Source organism: Ammodytes marinus (genome assembly GCF_949987685.1).
Source record: "Ammodytes marinus genome assembly, chromosome: 16".
Classification (NCBI taxonomy): Eukaryota; Metazoa; Chordata; class Actinopteri; order Uranoscopiformes; family Ammodytidae; genus Ammodytes; species Ammodytes marinus.
In genome coordinates this window covers 22,409,067-22,430,939 of record NC_137220.1, presented here as the reverse complement: position 1 = coordinate 22,430,939, position 21,873 = coordinate 22,409,067, and the positions used below count along the sequence as shown (strand labels likewise).

Sequence of the window (21,873 nt, the reverse complement as noted above, 5' to 3'; positions counted from 1 at the left end):
TGTAAGCATATGTTATTACTGTAAGGGGTTTAATTAATTTGTTAATTGTCGAAGTTTGAGATTACTTTTACATTGAGATTGAATTTGTGTTGGAGAAAAACAAGTCATGAGCTGCCGGATCGTGTTGCGTCTTGACGTAGCCGTCTGTGTTTACGCCATTCCCGCTTAACCCGCCGGGTGGTGCTGTTGAACCGGCCTATCGTGTTGTTGCCTGCTCTGCCTCCTCCAGTAGAGAGCAGTGCGTGGTTGGATGTGAGCGCCACCGACCGGTCTCTACTTCCAGATCGAAGATGGCGGTCTCGGTGTTCCCAGGCGTGCGGCTCCTGTCCATCGGAGATGCGAATGGAGACATACAGCGACACTCAGAGCAGCAGCCACTGCGGCTAGAAGTCAAAAGCACGCAAGATGCTGCTCTCATCAATCTCTCCAATGGTGAGTTGACCTTATCTGCAGCTGCTCCTCGGGGGCTCGGCCTTTCTTAACTGCTAATGCTATGCAGTGCTAATGCTTATAAAGCGAACCTGGCCATACGTAGCGTTAGCCGCTAAGAAGCTAACGCATCTTGAGAGACCACGTCGCCTCCCCCTGCTTCTCACGAGGAGAGCCCTCCAAAAGCCCACCTTTTATCGTCGTCCGGTGGTGCTAAAGGCTCACATATTAACCCAGAATGATCAGTTTCCATACAAGCTCACCGAGTTTGAGACCACGGCGCAAATGAACAGTTGTGTCGTAGCGTAGTTAGTCTCATTACTAAGCTAAGTAACGTTAGCATGTAGTTTAATGCCATTTAAACAATGCCACTAGCCCGGTCCCAGCACTGATGCGCTAACGTGCGTCCCGCTCTCATCCAACGTTAAAAGTATTTTGCCCTTGATGTTTTCACCAGCGTTACTTTTGCCACATACTTATGCTCAGTGGTTCTGTAAATGTTTTCCGGTTTGTCCCCAAGAGGCTCGGGTAATGTCATATGTCAGTTTTAGCTTGTGAATTAGCATGTGTGGTTTGTTTAGCAGCCGAGAGTAGAGGGCACAGCGGTGCTGGCGGCTGCCGTTGCTACAGCGCGGGTTTTAGCCCGTTCCCTTTATAGAACAGTAAACACTTCAACTTTCCTCGCTATTATTTATTTTTTGGGGAAAGCGGCCTCGGCTCTTGTTGAGTGGCGTGGTTAGAGCAGGCCCTCATTACTTATGCATTCAGCTTTGTTCTCATTGGAACAATAGCCGGGTTCCCCACCGCCTACTTCCCTCCTGCGTGGAGGCAGCATCAGAGCCGCTCCGCAGCTTTCTCTTCTTCAATGGGATGTCCCGCGGAAAAGTAGCCGCCGCGCAGGCCTCATCCGCCGCGACGCCGAAAGTTAAACGGCACACGGGAATCCATTGTGGACCGCTCAGCAGCAACACAGCTCATCGTGCAGCACACATTGAAATAAAAAGTTAAATCTATTCCTGAGGGAATTGGGCTATTTCAATATAATTTTAATGAACGTGATTGGATGAAGGGAAACACAATGCATTAAAAGAGAAGTTAATCGGCTACAAAGATGAATGTATTAATTGCAAAGAGTGTATGTTAAAATCCTTACAATGTTTTCTGAAAATGTACTATTGTATGCCACTGAAAACGACATCGATTTGAAGATGGACTGACTGCCTCTGAAGCGGCATATGTTGGTGGCTCAATGGTTTTTGATTGAATAGCATTGGATATCAATAATAGTATATCAGACTCTCATGAGTGCCATATGCCAGTTAATGTATCCAGCCAGTCACCTGTCTCTTTTGATGCCTTGTGGTCCCTGCTTAGACAACATCTATTGTTTCTTTTAGATTAGAAGAGCACTCACTCAATGGATTGTTTGCATTAAACTGATAGTGTACTCTAAAGGCTATTAACGGGTATTTGGAGTTGTACAACATATGTGTGCATATGATAAAATAAATAATAAACTTCTTGATGGTCAGTGACCATCACCACATTTTCAGCTTTTGTCTGAGGGCTTCCCAAGCATGGGCAGAAAGATGGTAGCAGTCCATTCCCTATGACTAATTCTTTTTTCTTTTTTTAATGCAGAGGTTAAGTCACGTTTTGAGGTAGAAGGAGGGCAGTGTGGATATTGCCTGAACATGATGTTAATTGGTGCAGGTCATTATGTTAAGCTGAACCAAGTATAGTTGCTTGTGCCTTATATTATCCATGGTGCTTTAAGGATGGGCCGAGGGTGCAGCGAGATGAATTCTGTTCATATTTTTATTAGAATTTTTTTTTTTTGGGTTAGGTTTAACTGCATGAAAATAAATAATAAAATGAGATTGAACTTTTAACAACTTTTACATGTAATGTAACATTTTGCAGACATCCCCATACTGGAAATGTATGCTTTGCTCGTAGACATGATAGTGCCAGTGCTTATAATAACATATTACAGCAAGAAAATTGAGTTAATCTCATCCTTCAATATAACAGATATGAGCCAATCATTTGCAATTTGAACCCCCTCTATGTACTTTTTAATGAAGTGTATTACTTATCATCACATCGCCTGTATCTACACTAATTTTTCCTCGCAGGCCTGTATGTGACTCGTGTTATACATCAAACTTATTTATTTAATAAACATGATAATAATAATAATACCATGTCGTTAAAATATATTTTCATAACATACATCCTTTTTGTCACATTCATCTGATTGCGTATGCTTGTTTTGTAAGTGGACGTGGAGTACAGTGACAACAAAAACATTGTGCACGGCCACGGGTGCCTTGGTTTAAAAAATCAAATTTATTTCATTTACACACAAGACTTAAGTTAAGCTGACAGCAGCAGGCCGGGTCCATCATGGAGTATACTGATTATTATGTGGAGCGGCAGAGGCAATCACAGCGTCTGTCTTATCTGCGCGACAGCAATAGCGAGGACATGCCATAGTGAAGAAATGAGTTGATCCTGATGGAACGTGACAGCTGCACAAACTAATTTACGCAAGGTTCAAAATATTGCCAGGACAGGAGCCTCTCGTTACTCTCACTGCATTGCTCAACTGAGAGAGAGACAAATGTCAGCTGCCTGTGTGTGTGCTGGCCAAAGCTGTAGGACTATGACTTATGATATAAAGTAGGCTGGTGTTTTGATCTGGGTTTAGCAGAAGAGCAGATATCCTGTGTTGTCATCTAAAGGGAAAGTCCACCGATTTAACACAAGCGAACGGACGTGTCGCGGCCCAGTTGTAGTTTGCGTGAGAAAGCACTGGCAGCACATAATAGCCTCATTGGCTCTGGAGGAGCTTTGTCTAATCCCAGGGAAATGCACGCTAACTATCACATCAGGTCTGTCTCTTGATTGGTCTTTGGACTATGGATCTGTTACAGGAAGCCGAAGGTCGGACGGCTCTAATGTGAATGTATCAATGTTTAGTATTAAAGGACATGTAGGAGGATCCAGTATTTATGAAGCTCTACCCACAGTTGGGGGATAAAAGCCAGGATGTCTCGGCCTCTGCTGCTTTGGTTTAAATCATTTACATAGAACGTTATGGGAGTGCAATGCTACATCCCTGGGGAATTGTATTGTTTCGGCTTTAGCCTACCGGTACTTATTTTATATGAACGGTTTCAAAAAACCTTTGCACTTTTCGAAATGCTCCCAACTTGAACTGCCAATGTTTTAATACTCTGATATTTCTTCAGGATTCTATTTAACAGTGTCAGTGTGATGAGGGGAAATGTTTTGCCACCTCATTTGTGCCCCGTGTTTGACGAGATTAATCCTGTGTCTGGGAAACAAACACCATTAGCCTCCTGTACCCAGAATAACTCACCTGCAGCACTGGATCCTCTGTGTTTGTGTATACATGTTATCACACATCTTGCCACGTGGTCAGCAGTGTTAGTGGGATCGATGGGAGGACTGAGGTGCATGGCTGGCTCTTTACCAACAGGATTGCACTTGCCTAAATCTGAAGTGTAAATCCCATTTTACAGTTGCTGGATTAGCTCAATCTGCACAATGAGTATTTACTTGAGCTGCCCGCAGCACAACTGTTTGTTTTTATTTCGCCTTTCCTCCCAGTTAGATCAGAAAGTGAGGGAACCTGTGGTTTCATTATAAATAGTGGGATCATTACACACACACACACACACACACACACACACACACACACACGCGCACAAAGCCTGTGTGCAAGATAGATCCTCTTCACATTTTCCTAATTTAGTAACATCTGCCAAAAACTACAATGATCATCTCTCTGTGATGCGAAATGACTCAACTTTAAAAATAATTTATGAAGCTATATTTGGGAGCTGTTTTCAAAGCTTCATATCTTCAGAAGTGGTCATGGAGCTGAATAGGAAAGTCAAATGTATTCCCTACTCAGTTCAGACTTGGTTTTGGACGGTTTAATGGGATTTGTTGACAATAAGAAGCATAACATATATTTTTTTTTTTTTCAAATGTGCTATGTATGTTTTCTTAACTCTTGCCATCCTTTTCTCTTCAGGAGAGGATTCGAGTGTGTTCAAGTGTTCGGTTTCCAGGGAGACAGAGTGCAGCCGCGTGGGGAAGCAGTCGTTCATCATCACACTGGGCTGCAACAGTGTCCTGCTGCAGTTCTCCTCACCTGCAGGTACACACACACACACACACACACACACACACACACCCTTGCTCCTCCAAAAATATGCCTAACTAGCTATAAAGTAGTTTCATTAAATAAAAATTAAAATATACAGTATGTGCCCATGAAGTTATTTAGACTAGTCACACAAGAGCCTACAATCTTAAAGGTGCACCGAGGAACGTTCGGTTTGTGGTAATTCTTGTACCCCCTTTGGACAAAAGCGGGAGTGTTTCTACTAGGCCAGCTGTAGTTCCTGGCTGAGCGTACCCATGAAAAACAATATAAAAATAGCATTCTTTGCACTGATCTCGTGTGCATCATCAGAGGAAAAATTAGACTGTATATTTAAAAGTATTCAAAACTCAGAGCACCTTTTTTAAGTAGCTTATACCTTTCCCAGTGTGTGTGTGTGTGTGTGTGTGTGTGTGTGTGTGTGTGTGTGTGTGTGTGTGTGTGTGTGTGTGTGTGTGTGTGTGTGTGTGTGTGTGTGTGTGTGTGTGTGTGTGTGTGTGTGTGTGTGTGTGTGTGTGTGTGTGTGTGTGTGTGTGTGTGTGTGTGTGTGAGTGTGAGATATGAGTTGCGAGCCTGGGCTTCCCACTCATTTGGTTCACTTTCCATGAAGTGTGGAGCAGGTGTAATGAGCCTCACCCCACGCTAAAACACACCCACACCCTTTTATCCCAGGAAATCATTTAATCTTTTGCTTAATCCCTCCACTACACCGTGTCTGTCCCACCAAAGCACAGCACCTACAACTAGAACCTTCAGGCTTTAGATCAGTCTAGGTGTGTAATAAAAGAGACATTGTGTGTGTTGTGTCTCTCCCTGCTCACAAATTTACCAGACCACAAAGAGCAGATGGTTTATGTGAGGATCAGATTAAAACTGTGTGTTTATGTGCTCCGACATAAGCACGTCTAGCTAAGTATCTTGCTACCTACAGTAGCAGGTCAGTGTTACTTCCCCTGTCTGAGAGCACATTATTCATTAACTGCATTAGCATGTGGGGTTTGCAGGTAAAGAAAACAACAACTGTTCACCACTTTTCATCCATTATGTTGTATTTGCCCACTCACTAGACGTTATCGTTGTTGTTGTTTTTTGGCTAATGTAAGCTAAGATTCACTTAGTCCTAAAATCCCTTTCTCATGTATTGTTCAAGTGAATATATGGTTTGAAAATGTAAACTTCAAGGCATGGATCTAACCCCTACATTGCTTGAATACTAGCGCTAAGCAGTCTTTCCACATACGAGGCTCATACATTATTTAACATACCTGTGAAGTGGAATCAGGTGGTGGCCGAGAGGGCCTTTTCTGATTCCATCAACATCTAAAACTAGAAGGAGAAGTTAATATCTACAAATAGACATAGGCTTATCATCTGTGCAACAACAAGTCAAACACATGTCCATTCATGGGTGTTTTCGTTCCTTTCTATGTGACCCCAACCTTTAAAAGTGTCTGCTCTTCAAACTCTATTTCCACCACACCTGCCTTTCTACTTTCTGGCTGTATGTATGTAGATATCATTATGTGTTGTCTTTTGTGTAATCTAGGGTCCAGTGTAAGGTTTGTCCTGTGACTTCATTTTTCTGCGTTTTCTGTTTCTGCTTCAGACTTTCAGTCCTTTTATAACGTCCTGAAGAACAGCCGTGGGCACAGCAACGAGCGCTCAGTCTTCAGTGACAGAACAGAGGAATCCTCTGCTGTACAGTACTTCCAGGTGAGAGGGAAACACACACACACACACACACACACATACACAGCAATGACGTATGTGAGGTATAGACTTCAGTCTATCATAGTGCTTTATTTTCTGACTCCACAGCTTGCTTTAAAATGACCACCATGCTGTCTTTGTTCTTCACTGTTTACAACTGTATATTTGAAATAGTAGCGGAAATTCAGCTCAATGGATCATCAAAAGTATCCAACTAAAATAAACAACCAGACACAACAACATTTCACAGACTAGATAGCTAATGAGATTCTTAGTTATGGAACAAATACATTTTTTTTGTTTCTTTTCAGGCTATCTGTTGTGGTCCTCCTCCTTAATATTCCTCTTGCTTGTCTTTGCAGTTTTATGGCTACCTCTCCCAGCAACAGAACATGATGCAGGACTACGTTCGGACAGGGACTTACCAGCGGGCTATTCTCCAGAACCACATCGACTTCAAGGATAAGGTTAACCTGAACTACAGTATAGATTTAGTTAATTTTCATTTTAGTTTCATTGAATTCAACTTCCAGGTAGAATTGGACTCAGGGTAGTTTGTAGTAGTTGAATGAGCAACATAACCGACGCTAAAGATACGCTTAAACTTGCAGAATGCTTATTAGTACAATTGCCTTTTTCGCTAAACCCCTCCTTGGCCCCTATTGTCCAAATGTCCTGCTAACTACCTTACCACCAACAGTAGTAACTGATCGATCCCTTTCAAACTACGGATTTCTTTGTGGGGTTACAGGTTATGTTAAATCCCCTTTATAACCCTCACCTCAGAGTATTTCCTCACTGCATGGAAGCTAGTCAATGATATGTTCGCCAAACACATCAGTTAGTTAGTAATGTTGCTTAGTCAGCTATTAGGTAAGGGGGGGCATGGTTACCAAAAGACCCATTTCATAAATGATTGATGGAATTTTTTTTAAATTTCCTTCTACATCATCCATCCAAAGTCCATCTCCCATTGGCTGAGAATTCAACTGGAAACATCCCAGTAGTAGTTGTTTCTGATGGTGACGTCAGGTGTCCTCTTCTCCTTTGTATCCAGGTGGTGCTGGATGTGGGCTGTGGCTCGGGGATCCTCTCTTTCTTTGCGGCCCAGGCTGGAGCCAGGAAGGTGTACGCTGTGGAGGCCAGCACCATGGCACAGCACGCAGAGGTCAGCACACTGACACAGATCTGGGCTAATTAGGGCATTGACAATATGCGCATCGAAACCGAAATGGCGATACACAGAAACCACGATCCACGTTTTTATACTCCTCGTCTTAAATCAACCAATCATGTTTGGTGAAGGAAGCTGTTAAGCTTTATTTTTTTTTTCAAACTTGATTTTTGGTTTACAGCACAGTTCAATTCTTTTTTATATTTCAACAGTATTATTTTGTTACAGAGAAGAGATAAAATGTTATATCTTTGGTTACTTATTTATTTTGCTTATATTGTTCTCTGTGTTCAAATCCGTTCAGGTTATCTGTTATTAAATGTTACATTGAGTTAAATGTTATTGTAAATGTTATTTGAATAAAATGCTTTTCAAATTTAAAACAATCGCATGTATCAAATCAAATGGGTCAAAAAATCGTGATACAAATGGATTCGCGAGTTGGTTTATCGTTACAGCCCTAGTGCTATCATACTGTAGGTTCCCTCTCTCTATCGTTTTGAATGGCCCTGGTCATTAAGTGTGCTCTGTCTTCACAGGTGCTGGTGAACAGTAACCGGCTGGGTGAGCGCGTGGTGGTCATACCGGGGAAGGTGGAGGAAGTGACGTTGCCCGAGCAGGTGGACATCATCATCTCGGAGCCCATGGGCTACATGCTGTTCAATGAGCGCATGCTGGAGAGCTACCTGCATGCCAAGAAGTTCCTCAAGCCCAACGGTGAGGAGCTGTGTGGGACACTATGATCACTGGTAAAATGCAGGGTGAAAGACCTCTGCCAGCTGGCTACTGTTAGTCTCAAGTATTGTATGATTGGTAACATGACAAGGCCTCATGAGTGCAAATATACACAAATGTGTATATATATACAAACTAAGTGGAGGCCGGTATTACATCTACGGTGCCCACCATCTCTACCATTGTGTCCTTGAGCAAGGCACTTGCAACCCAAAACTGCTCCAGGGGTGCTGTAAAGTCTGACCCCCTTCGAAGTGTGTTAACTTGAGAGGGCACGATATGCGAAGAACGAATTTTGATGCACCTTGTGTAAATTGACAATAAAAGTAATTTAACTAAAATATATATACTTTGTTATTGATTTTTTTCTTTTCGGCCTTCTATGTGTGTTTCAGGTAAAATGTTCCCAACCCTTGGTGACGTCCACCTGGCCCCCTTCACAGATGAGCAGCTCTACATGGAACAGTTCACCAAGGCCAATTTCTGGTGAGGAGGGAAAGAGACCATGAAGGAGGGTTAGGATTACAGGGGCCCACATTATTTATTTCATAGTTCCCTGCAATGGCAGGCATCCTATAAATCCCATCTACATTGCACTTCAACCTCTCCTGTAATCTACACTCTTAAATGATAGGGTCGGGTTTTTGTGTCTTTCTTAAAACCATCGTGAACAGGTGAACATTTGAACAGGTTTTTGCTGTTGTTATTCCTGCAGTTCATCAAAGATCCCTTCCTGATTCACATGTGATAATCCACAGTCACCATTCCGTGCAAAAACCTATCAGTTTTGAATGGTGATGACTCAGCATTGTCTCATAGGTAAACTGATATTATTGCAATGGTTACTTGTTATGTTGTGGGGTTGGTGGCGCCACTGAAGGACACACAAATACTTCATTTGTCATCTTAGAGCCACTTCATGTTGACACGGCAACTGCAAAGTAAACATTTTAAACCTGCTCTTTCTAGACTTGTATAGAGTCTTATAGTCCTTTTTATATACTCGTCTTTGGCTGCCAAATTGGTGCCATTGCCTTCACTAAGTTTTATTTAAAAAGAATATAATCTTTTTTAACTTAACCCATTGATGACTATGGCAATCTAGGATGCATGTCCTTAATGCCTGAGGGTTTTCTGAAAAAATAGTACGAATTGTCAAGTCTACCAAAACCTTAATATCTAAGCCTGTGTAGCACATAGAAACATGAAATAAAATACATTTAAAAGTTAAGGTTCACAGGTTTTATTTAAACATGCTCCCTTAGCGCTTACAAACCAACAAATATTTCTAAAAATCGTCAAAATTAGATGAATTAGAAAATTAGTAAATATTGTTAATGAATAGATGCAATGTGTTGTGTGATTTTCGTCAGTAGTCTATAGTAGACCTTGATTCTGTGCACCAAACGCCACTAACCATTCTGTCGCCGACATAGCTGGCGTATTTTTTTTATTTTTTTTTATTTATTTATTTTTTGATTGACATGATTTTCGGCAAACCACACAACTTTTGGGTGGTCACGTGGTCTTCAAAAAATCAGCAAAACCCACCTCATGTGTATTTGAACCAATGACAGTGCATTCTATGCTGGGAATGCCATGAAAATTAGATAAAGTAATAATACTGCGCGACGCAGCATCAGGCAGGAGAGCCAATGTGGCATCGCGCAGCAGCCGTCATCAATGGGTTAAGAGGATATGTGTGTGTTTTGCGTAGAAAAAGCTTCACAGAGTTGCTACTGTAGAACTGTTTTCTTTCGTTTACATTCCAGCAAGAAATGTTTGGGAATAAAGTTTTTCCTTTTCACACTTTGATCGCTTTCAAAGTGGAACCAATGAAAACCGCTCATCATTGACTTTCCTTCTTGACCCCACAGGTACCAGCCTTCCTTCCACGGCGTAGACCTGTCTGCCCTGCGGGGGGCAGCAGTGGACGAGTACTTCCGCCAGCCAATTGTGGTATGTTATGCACTGAACAGACACACACAGATTATTCAAATGTGATAACACAGAAAATGGACTAGCAAATCTGAGCGTGGTGTTGCATGCTAAGTCCAAGAGCAGCGTTCAATGTCTTTCCCTAGGATGCTTTGGCATGTATGACAGTCATTCAGTCTCCCTTGGTTGTATTTGGTGTTATGTGAGACTGGAGTTGTTGTGCTTTTGTCTTGTTTGATGAGCTCCCATCTCCCTTCACAGGACACATTTGATATCCGTATTCTGATGGCCAAGTCGGTCAAACACACAGTCAACTTTCTGGAGGCCAAGGAAGATGATCTCTATAGGTGTGTGTTTGTCAATGGACATATTGAATGCATGGGTCATTGTCATACACCAATGTAATTCAAATGTCTCTGCTCTTTTCTTCTGGGTTGCAGGATAGAGATTCCCTTTAAGTTCCACATGATGCACTCAGGCCTGGTGCACGGCCTGGCTTTCTGGTTTGACGTGGCGTTTGTAGGATCAATGTAAGTCACCCATAGACGTGATAACTTTTGTTTGGAGTGTGTTATAACTGGAGAATTGCCCTTTAGTTGGTATTGGCCTGACACCATTGCTCCTCTTGCACACTCTCTTTAGGGTGACAGTATGGCTGTCCACTGCACCCACAGAGCCTCTCACCCACTGGTACCAGGTGCGCTGTCTGCTGCAGTCTCCTCTCTTCACCAAGGCTGGGGACACGCTGTCCGGCACTGCAGTGCTGGTGGCCAACAAGAGGTACGATGCTCCTTCTATGTCATGGTTCATCTCTTCATATTGTGCTCATTCTGAACATCTAATGAAGGCAAGAATGCCCAAAGAATAACAAAACAAAAAAAAGTACTCATCTATTCATTCATTTAAGTCTATTTTAATTTGAAGCTTGCGATGCATGTGATTTTAAGGCAAGTCAACATTACCAGTGGCAGCAAAATATATATATATTTTTTTAGGGCTGTCAAATTAACACGTTAATTTTTCGATTAATTAATCACAGAAAAATTAACGCGATTAAAAAAAATTAACGCAGATTAATTGCACTTTTATAGTGCCCTTTCAGGGTTTTTCCTGGCTCAGAATGGGCCTTTGGGGGGTCAGTACGCGACCGACTTTTTTTGGGGTCGCGACAGTAAAGGCAAACGGTTTGTGTATTTTAAGAGGGGTGTTGGGTTGGGAGAGGGGAGTTTCTGTCCAGCTCAAGAGCATTTCAGTCAGCCTGTCAATCACTGCGTTACCATGGAGCTCACTGACGCTTATGAAATCACAATAAACAACCTGTAGATATGAAGTCAAAATACTAATAATGACTAGGCCTAACTGTTTAATACTTTAATTGTTTCTAATTGATCTAAACCATGGAAGAAGGTAGGGCTGCTCAATTATGAAAAAATCATAATCATGATTATTTTGAGTAATCACATTGTGTTATCACGATTATTAAAGACAGTTAATCATTGATTTAAGAACATTATGCATTTATTTGACTTTTAACAAGGTTTTTTTCTAAAAACACCATGACTTTGGACTTTAAACAAAGGCCTAATTGAACTGAAAACAGGGAGAATAGAAATAGGCTAAATAAGTGAAACATATTTTTAATAATTTAATAAAAATATGTCAAAATAAAAATAACCAGTTGTAAATGGTGTTGATAGGGCACGTCTTTTGCTAGCATTAAATGTAAGGGCATGATTTATTTATGTCATGGAGCTGGCTGGATAGGCAGTTGCATTGTAGTGTTGACAGTTGTGGTGGCAGGAGTTAAGGAGCTTTAAACTTCCTGTGATTTTATTCATTGATTGCTTGGTCATAGACCACTATGACTCGACTTAAAGTGAATAAACAAATTGGTCGGGATGTTTAAAGGTGCAGATCGGGTCGTATATCACTTTTCTTTCTCTCTCTCTCTGTCTCTCGGTCGCGTATGTCATGTTACTCGCGTGTCCGCGCGTGACAAATCTTGCACATTATTTAGTTTGTTGTGAGTCTGAAGTGTTTTCAGACAACACAATTAGTTTTACCTTTTATTCTCGTCATCTAGAAGTTTTTCAAAACACCCGGCAATGCGCAACATCTCCCTCGTAGCTACTCTCTGGACTAGCCGTTAGCGAAACTATCAGGTGAGGGAGGGGCCGAGCGGAGCTCACGGCTGAAAGGGTTTGCTGCATTTATAAGCCTGCATGCCCCGGCGAGCGGAACAATGATAGTTTAATAACGATTATCCCCGACCTGATTTATTTTTTTACAACTGAGATTGCAAGTAATATGACTGGAATGGCGCGGAAATGGAAACACATTTGGAGCCGTTTTAAGTAGATTTTTATTTATTTATCTATATATAAATAAAAAAAAAACACTTTGGCGCTGAGGATTTTCCTTTGGCGGGCGCTAAAATTCCTTTGGCGGGCGCCAACATTTTTTGAATGCAGGAAAAACCCTGCCCTTTGACCCAGTGCAAAAGGGGTGAGATGATAGCGCAGCTGTACCTGTAGTTTGCGGACACGGCCCGCACGGGATTAAAGAGTAAAGAAAGAAGCATAGAGAGGGTTCTATGGACGTTTTATGGGAAGCTTCGGTCAAATAAGCATGAAGGTAGGAAGTTATTTTATGTTATTCTCCGCAGTGTCTGTGCATTATTGATTTAGTGGGTGCCTAATTAACAATGTAGGTTCAAAACTCTCAGTACCTCTCAATCTTCCGTCTCACTTTTGTTTGCTAGCTGCCTCGTCTCCCCCATAAACGGACGCCATCCCCCCACCCCCTGTCACTCTTCCTAGCATATGCAGCCTGCCTTTTTTCCTCGTGTGTGTGTGGGTCAATATTTTTGGCTATGAGTAGGACGATGGTAAATGAGTCGGCGTAGGCAAAGCGAACCTGTGGCAGTGCAACGCTGCCTGTTGTGGGAGATAGACAGTCTTCATTTAGCCTGCTTGTTTTTTTGTGGTTTTAAGTAGAAAATTCGGCGAAGTTCCTAATTTTATTTAATGTAGAAAGCTGGTTGAGGGGAGGAGACAGAAGTTACGAGAGAGAGAGAGAGAGGGAGAGAGAAACTGTAGGCTATAATTTAGATTAATTAATCACAGAGCCTGTAATTAATTAGATACATTTTTTTAATCGCTTGACAGCCCTAGTTTTTTTATTAAAAAATATTTAGAAAAAAATAATAGTTTTTGGCAATTTATGAATCGATTTTAAAATTGCAGGAGATAGGAATCGCGATTTTTACATGAATCTTTTTTTTTCACCACCCCTAGTAGGGGAGAGTGGCCTAAGTTGTGCCGGTGGGGAAGTTGTGCCACCCCTTGTTTCTAGAAAACCGTGGAAGAAATTGAAAATGTGACCACATATTTAAGAAGAGCCATCCATTTGACTCATCCTGTTAAGAAGGGAGAAACATGGAATAAGATTAAAGCACATTTAAGCAAAAAAAAGCCTTTCAAAGTAAAATTTCCATGATCAAGGTTTTTTGATTATTGTGTCCGAACAATTATAGACAAGTTTGAAAACATTTGACACGTTTTAGTGCTTTAGTATGCTACACTTTGAGTCTATACAGTTAGCACGATGTCAGCCCTAAACTGCTGCATCATGCTTATTATCCAAAATTCTGGGGTTGGGGTGATTTGTGCCAAAGGGCCTAGGTGAGTTATAAGTAAGTAAAATGTACCTATTAAAGCACATTTATGACAGTTTGCACTGTCCAAAGTGCTGTACATAGTGCATTCAGTAGGTAAACAATGAAGGAAAAATAAAAGGCATAAAGCCCATACATCCACATGTATAAACAAAGATAGTAGTGCAGAGGTAAGATAGTTAATGGGGAGGAAAAACCAGGGTGTACAGATGGGTTTTGAGCCTTGATTTAAAGGCAGAAATGGAGGGGGAATCACATTTGTCAGGTGGCAGTCACAAGCACGGAGCAACTAGTGCAAAGTACATTTCTGAGAGTTGTGGCATGGCTGTATGCGCTGGTCACCAAAAAGAAAGTGATTGTCTACAGTAGCTCAGAAGATACGGACATCTCCATTCCACTTAACGACACCACTGATGAGTGTTCAGATGGCCAGAAAGATGATGATGGTGACTTTGTCATTGTGAGCTTTGCAGGCAAAACCACCTAGATCTGCTAGGCCTTGTTTAAGAAAATTGACCTTCAATCTTTGTAAAATATTTACTTTATACCCAGGGGGCAAAGTGATTTTATGGACATGAAGCGTTGTAAAAGGTTGTTCACCAAAAATGACATCTAGGACCTTCCAGGATCACAACCTGGGTGGACAACCTTGTCAACAAGCTGCTGGAAAGCTACAGCGGGCCGAGCAAATCAGAACCACTGTTTAAGTGAATGGGGGTGAATGGGGATGGGCTAATGGGGAATTTTTTAGACTTATAGATATCATTATGAAACTTTGCCAGTTGATTACTGACATTAAAACAAAAACTTTTTGTATTACAGTATTTTCCAAAATGTTTAAATAAATATGAAAAATCATCAATATCTTACTAATGATGCTACATTTGCATATCTGCAAAGCCCCAAAATCTAGATGTTGGAAGAAAACAAAGTCAATTTGTTTTTAAATTTTGAAAACAAAACAAGTGTCCAACTGCCTGAAGCCTTTCCTAATCACAGAAAATACATTTTTTACACAGTTACATTTCATGTGCCATGGACCAAAAGTGTCCTTTTGGAGTCTCCAGCTGGTATTTTAGGAAACGGCTAGACATTCCCTTGGAAAAAACAGTGTAAAGAATTCATTTTCTATGGGTTATTGATCAAATTTGAACTGTGATTAGAAAAAGCTTCAGGCAGTTGGACACTTGTTTTGTTTTCAAAATTTAAAAAACAAATTGACTCTGCTTTTGTCCAACATCTAGATTTTGGGGCTTTGCAGATATGCAAATGTACGCATCATTAGTAAGACATTGATGATTTTTCATATTTATTCAAACTTTTTGGAAAATACTGTAATACAAAAAGTTTTTGTTTTAATGTCAGTAATCAACTGGCAAAGTTTCATAATGATATCTATAAGTCTAAAAAATTCCCCATTAGCCCATCCCCATTCACCCCCATTCACTTAAACAGTGGTTCTGATTTGCTCTATCGGCCCGCTGTAGCTTTCCAGCAGCTTGTTGACAAGGTTGTCCACCCAGGTTGGGATCCTGGAAGGTCCTGGATATAATTTCTGGTGGACAACCTTTTACAACGCTCCATGTCTGTTTAAAAAAAAAAATGGGGGTTTTGCCCCCTAGGTATTATATACTTTAAATAAACCTTAAATAAGTAATTGTCTTATGGATTTGTCTTGCATTACAGTTTATGAGATATATATCAATGGCACAATTTACCCCATGGTATTCTCTCTTGTGGCACAACTTACACCACACCGGGGCAAGTTGTGCCACAAGACAACTTTTTTTCCGAAAGCTATATTTCTTAAACAGTTTATTCCAGATCCAAAGTTTTTATTGCCAGGGATGCACAACATCCTGAAATATATGTACATATTTGAGTTGGAGACATAACTGTCAAGGCCTCACTTTAAAATCACTTTGAGTAAAGAGTGGCACAACTTAGGCCACTCTCCCCTAATATATAATAGATTCATATTCATTTGTCAACTCATACCAACTAGATCTCCCTCCCAACAGACAAAGCTACGACATCAGTATTGTGGCCCAGGTGGACCAGACAGGATCAAAGTCCAGCAATCTCCTGGACTTGAAGAACCCCTTTTTCAGGTGAGTTTGATGTCCCGTCCCCCACAGTAAAACACTTGGCTCTAGATTGCGTCCTTAAAAGGAGGTGGGGAGCGCTGTCGTTGAACGTGTGTGTATGTATTTGCAGGTACACAGGCTCCACCCCAAACCCCCCTCCTGGCTCACACTACACCTCCCCATCAGAGAACATGTGGAACACGGGGGCGGCCTACAACATGGGTCAGGGGATGGGTTTATCAGGTGAACACGCGCATAAACACTGGTAGATGAAACCAGGGCCACCCATCTTCAGATTGTCCAACTTTAGGGAGGTTTCACTAACATCATGGGAATGTAAGAGATGGGGACCGCTAGGCTATTTGACACTTAAAAATTTGGGGAAAATCAAGTTAAATTCCAATTGGTTGATCTAACAGGAGTGCAGAGTAGTGCATTTTCAAACATTTGTTATTTGTGAACTACAAACATACCCCCCCAACACTGTGCACCCCAAACTCCCTGACAGTGCTTCCTTTGTCCTGCTTTATTACCCACTGTGTTTGCCATGCGAACCAGCTATTGCACACCGTGCCCCCAATAGAGCCTGGAACGCTAACCCGCTTAGCAGTGCTGAAATGAACGCTCAGCAACTCAGCCCTTAAGTGTGTGGGGGGGGGGGGGGGGGGTACATGACATTAGGGTCCTGTTGTGGAATGGGCTTTAATACGTTGATATGCATTATACTCACTTAGGGCCTCATTTAGAACCGTTGCATACACACACAAACACAGAAGGTGAACTGAACCGAAATGCCAAGTACGATAGCTGGGAGGGTACGGAGGCAGGCTTTTGGCAAGACTAGTTGCCTTTATCACAATATTCACTCTGAACCAAATTAGTAAAGGGTACATATTAGGGTTTGTTTTGTTCCTACTGTTGATTTAAAATTTGGAACAACATTACAGATTATTTAATTTAATTCCACAGTCAAAAAAAAAAAAAAAAATCAATGTAACCAGAATATTATGATCCATCATTAAGGGGCTGGTGAGTAAAAGACAGTTGCTTTCTCCCAAGGCAGTTGCTGTTGAACCAAGTCACGTGGTGTCACTAGAGTGTGTGTGTGTGTGTGTGTGTGTGTGTGTGTGTGTGTGTGTGTGTGTGCGTGCGGAGAAGAGCTCTGGTTTCTAAAACGAGAGAGCTGAATATGATGAGCATGTGTTTCTCTGTAGTAAAACGTCTATCGCTCTGCCTCCCATCTCTGCAGGGATGCCTGCAGCTTATGACCTCAGTACAGTCATCGGCAGCGGCCCGCCGGCAGTGTCCCACAACAACCTCATCCCCCTGGGTACGAATCACCTTCCTCACTCCTGGCCTCTCCACACCTCAGAGACCTTTAGTATAGCAGGGGGACAGACATGGGAGAGCGACAGGGGGAAGTCTGCAGAGCTGCATGAGGGTGCAGGCCTGTGCTGGTCTGTAGCGACAACTGCAGCACTCTGTGATATGGTGGAAAACGACAAAGCAAAAATATAACTATAAATAAATATAAATGTTTCTAAAGAGGGCGGAAAACCTATTCTCTAGGATAGTAGGAGTGCTACAAAATGACACCGCTGTCACTTGATGTGTGAGCTCATGAGAGAGAGAGAGAGAGAGATATGGTGCTTAAGGGGATTTGAAACCTGTGAGGTTCAGGAGATCATATTTTCGGCCTAAATCACTGTAATGTTGAGTGTGAGATACGTTAATGTTCATGGCATGCTTGTGTAACCAATTAACGATTTCATAATACCTCTGCGTAACTCTGTAGTCGATGGTATTCATGATCCGGATCGTATTTTTCTACAATAACTGAATAACAGTCTATTGTGCCCTCTTTTTCCTATTTTTTTTTTCCTTTTTCTCCATGTAAAAAATAAAAAGTCAACCTTCTCTTGACATTTCAACTGTTTTCACCACTTTCATGTCAGCTGATGTATAGAATTCGTGCATGTCTTTCACTTCTTATGACACTGTCAAGGTCTCAGGTCTTTTACCCTGTAAATAAACTTCATCGGCTCGTGTAACCTCCACTGTTTTGACACAATTTGCTCCTACTGCTTTCACTGCTTACACTTCAGCCCACACACCAACTGACATCATCTTTCACGACTCCTACTCCTACTGATACACTCAAGTTATCACCTACGCTCCAACAGACATTTGAACTACTTTTCCTAGCGTCCAATTAAACTGACACTAGCACTTCTTTAACCCGGGGATGCAGACAGATTCTATGAGTTCAGGGAATCTTATGGCATTTATATTGTGTTTTTATAGGACAGGACGTAACAGGCTAAAGTCTGTTGTAGTGCTGCACACGTCATTAACTATGCTCTCCTCTCTGATTGGTTACAGTGAACACAGGAATTGTAAATCACACGCACTCCAGGATGGGCTCCATAATGAGCACAGGAATTGTCCAGGGTATGTCCAACTGCCAGCTTTGAAATAAAAACTCTACGTACAAAAACCTCAAACATTGAACTCAGCATTGCTTTTGTTCTTGCTTCCAGGAGCCACTACGGGCCAGCCTACAGGCCCCAGCAGCAGCGGTACTTACTATCCTGTCACCAACCAGTTCACCATGGGGGGCGCTGCCATCTCCATGGCTTCACCCATGGTCATCCCCAGCAACACCATGCATTACGGCAGTTAAGACGAAGAGCCTGCCAAACCCTCTTCGTCCTCCCCGCCCCTGCATGAAAAGAGATCCCCCCCCCCCCAAACCCAATGGAGCCCCCTCCGTCTAGACCCCCCCGGCTGACCCAACTGCAGCCAAAACCAATATACCAAAAGCAGTGCTTTGCCTGCACTTCCTCATTCTACTCCGTTCAGTCCCTTACTATATGAACGCTCGAACTCTCGTATCCGTCCAGGCTTTTGTCTTTGCAAACAGACGAAAACCTCCTTCCCCCCCCCCCCTCTTGGATTATTAAGGGCCTGTAACACATGCACAGCTGAGATGCACTGCAGTTATCATCTACCTGCTCCCTGGGTGTCCACCCTCCTCCTCACATGTATCTCACACTGTAACGTGAATCTCAAGCTCCTCCTCTCCCCTTGCTGTTTTAATTTTTTATTTTGTTGACCCCATGATGACCCCTACAGTGTTTCTTCAAAACACCTTCCCTGAACAGCAATCAGCCATGTACCAGCATAAGTCCGTTCCTGCAATTCTCCACACCCATATGCCGGGCTGACACTGACGCTTTTTCTTTCGTAGAGTAAGACACTATTATCATTGTCGGCACCCATGACTGGGAGGCCATCTTAGCTTTTCATATCTGATCCAATCTTCAAGGCCCCCCCTCAGCACTACTCGAGAGACTTGACTTACGCCTGACAAAACCGTTCCTTCAAATCGCAAAACAACACATTTTCCCCACCTACCACTCGGTCTCTCTTATCAGATAGTTGTGCTTTGAAGCAGACATATCAGAAGCTTGATGCCTAGGCACCCTGAAGAGTATGTTGGAAAATATGCTTTTTTTGTAACTTGGACAAACTGCCCCTCTACGTTCTTCTCCTTACCCAATAGTGTGGTTCTACTTAAAAGAGTGGGTTCTGATGTATTTCACCAAGATTCATCCAAAGATGAAGTGTTTGGAGAATGGCACCCAGGTCACCACTCATGTTGAGTCATGAGATCATTGAACACCGCAATCATCCTCGTGTCTGCTGTAGATTTGATGGTTTCAGTTCCTCGCTGGTGATATTTTCGCATAAACTACATTGTGACAATGCTAGCATGTTGTCACACTTCAAATGAAACGCTGGTTGACTGAACCCAGTGGTTATGTGCTCTTGCGTAGGAACATTTGTGGTATTTATACTGTACTTTTTTAAAGCTTCATGAATTGATATTTTTGACCAACTGAAAGCATAACAAGCTGTAAAGACAGCACTGGTCACATTATAAAGTTCTTATGGTGAACATGCTAGCAAGCCGTTATTTAGTCATCTAGCACACAGAGCATTTTGCTGATCACCAGACAAATATAAGCCTCCCAAAAACGCTAAAGCTGTATTAACATTATATATTGTTAATTTCAAATGTAAAACTAACACAGTTAAAGCAGTAAGTCAGAGGCCATTTTTAACAGTAGCTGTTGGCTTAGTCTGCATGCAGAATCTCTAAAGTCCTGTCCTCATAGTGGGGTTGCCAGGTTTGAGCACCGTCCAAAATAAACAAATAGCCAGGCAATGCATTGCTTACACAACTAATTATTAAGAGGAGTTGTTGGAAGATGTATTTTGTCTAGGCTAGCTTTGTGTTTACCATCAATCTTAGCACTGAGATGGTAATCAGGCATATTTTCATATTTTTTAAGTGTTGGATAGTTTCGAGCTGCTACAGTTAAGAATGAGCTGACAATTGAAGTGGGGTTAAGGCCTTGTGTGCTTCAACTAAGTTGTATGAGGTGTTGTAGGATCACACATAAAGGGAACAGTGTGTATAGCTTTGCTGAATGGCCACATAGCAGTCTCTCCTCAAGAGTTGTTGATGTTGCCCTTAAACACACTAAAAATGACACTATCTGTATTTGTACGGATAGTGAAAAAAGAAAAGTACAACCCCGGCTCTCGCAACTTTGCACAATCCGGCAAATTGCTGTTTTGCGTGACCGTGCTTGTCGGAATTATGTGTTTCAGAAAGTTTTAAAAAATTAGATGCAGCCACTCTTGGACGATCTGACAAGCACCTTGTTTTGAGGCGCACAGAGTCGTACTCATCGCACTTATCGGTCAGGCAAATAAGACGAGACGCCAAAACTTGTAGGGACGTGGATGATAGCGGATTTCAGTGTGTTCTTGATACCCAACACAGAAGGTGACCAATGGGGACTGTCCTCCAAAAACTTCATCTTTGATTAAAGCAAATCCCTTTTAACCTGGAACACACACTTCTGCTGCTTCCATCGATGGTTCTCTCTCACCCGACTCATCAGTCTTTTGTTGAGCCAGACTGCTGCGGCACAGATGGAGGAGAAAGAAAGGATCGGAGAAGGAAACAAGTAAGGACCAATGACCAAAGTGGCGGCCTGCTGGCTGCCAGAATGTGAGAAAAAGCTGTGCTGGATTGGCAGCGTTCTAGTTTACATTTGTTCGCCCTCCTCCCTTTAACCTCTCCTTCCAACCTCCTTGGAGACTGATAGACTGTCGCAATCAGACTTCAATGTCAAGGCGTGGGATTCCACCCACTCCCCTTTGTTCACTATGTATGACCAACATATCATACCCCCGACACACCCGACTCCCTCGCCCCCCCTTTTTATCAGTAAAGGAGACAAAGACTGACACAAGTATGCATTGCCTCCAGTGACAACTACTGGACTACTATTGGAATTTATGAGTTAGCTATTTTCAAGAGAGCTGGGAAATATGTCTCTTTGTAGGATAAACCTTTTTTTGTCGTCTTTATTTTTGTTTTTTTCTTTCACAAAAAAACAACAAACTGAAAAAAGAGAGCAAATTAAATGTGTTGGAATTGTTCCAAAACCATCCTGGAATCTGGTGTTGTAGTACTTTTAATGTGTTCCTTCTAGTTTATTAAATAGACTGTGGACAAACCAGATGTTTGCCATGTGGTAGCTATAGCCTTATGTCCCTTTTTTTTGTCATGAAATCAATGCTTTGTTTGGTCAGTACTGCCATCCACTTTTACGATGGTAAAGTGTTTGAGGAAGAATGTGTGTCATGTGCTGTCATTTCTGTGTTGACCAACTAGTCATCACACCTTTCTTACTGTCTTGACGTCGACTCTTCTGCTCCCAACACAGACAGAGAACTCTGAATACTGTGCTGAGCTTTTCCTATTTCCTCAACTTAAAAGCTTATAATACAACAGTGCATCTTTGTAGGCCCTTAGTGTAGTGGAGTCATGTCCTTCAAATGC

The 21,873-nt window shown here is 42.0% G+C and overlaps 1 protein-coding gene across 1 annotated transcript; it reads left to right on the top strand.

Moving 5' to 3' along the window:
• Positions 1-272: 272 nt before the first annotated feature.
• On the top strand, positions 273-21,602 carry carm1 (coactivator-associated arginine methyltransferase 1). The gene is made up of 16 exons (XM_080044101.1): positions 273-432; positions 4,499-4,624; positions 6,237-6,343; positions 6,703-6,807; positions 7,398-7,508; positions 8,054-8,231; positions 8,645-8,735; positions 10,127-10,208; positions 10,449-10,534; positions 10,628-10,717; positions 10,830-10,967; positions 15,885-15,974; positions 16,081-16,193; positions 17,200-17,280; positions 18,333-18,401; positions 18,491-21,602. Exons 1-16 carry the CDS (start codon positions 291-293, stop codon positions 18,631-18,633), a joined length of 1,752 nt encoding a protein of 583 aa, XP_079900227.1. The 5' UTR covers positions 273-290; the 3' UTR covers positions 18,634-21,602.
• Positions 21,603-21,873: the final 271 nt, after the last annotated feature.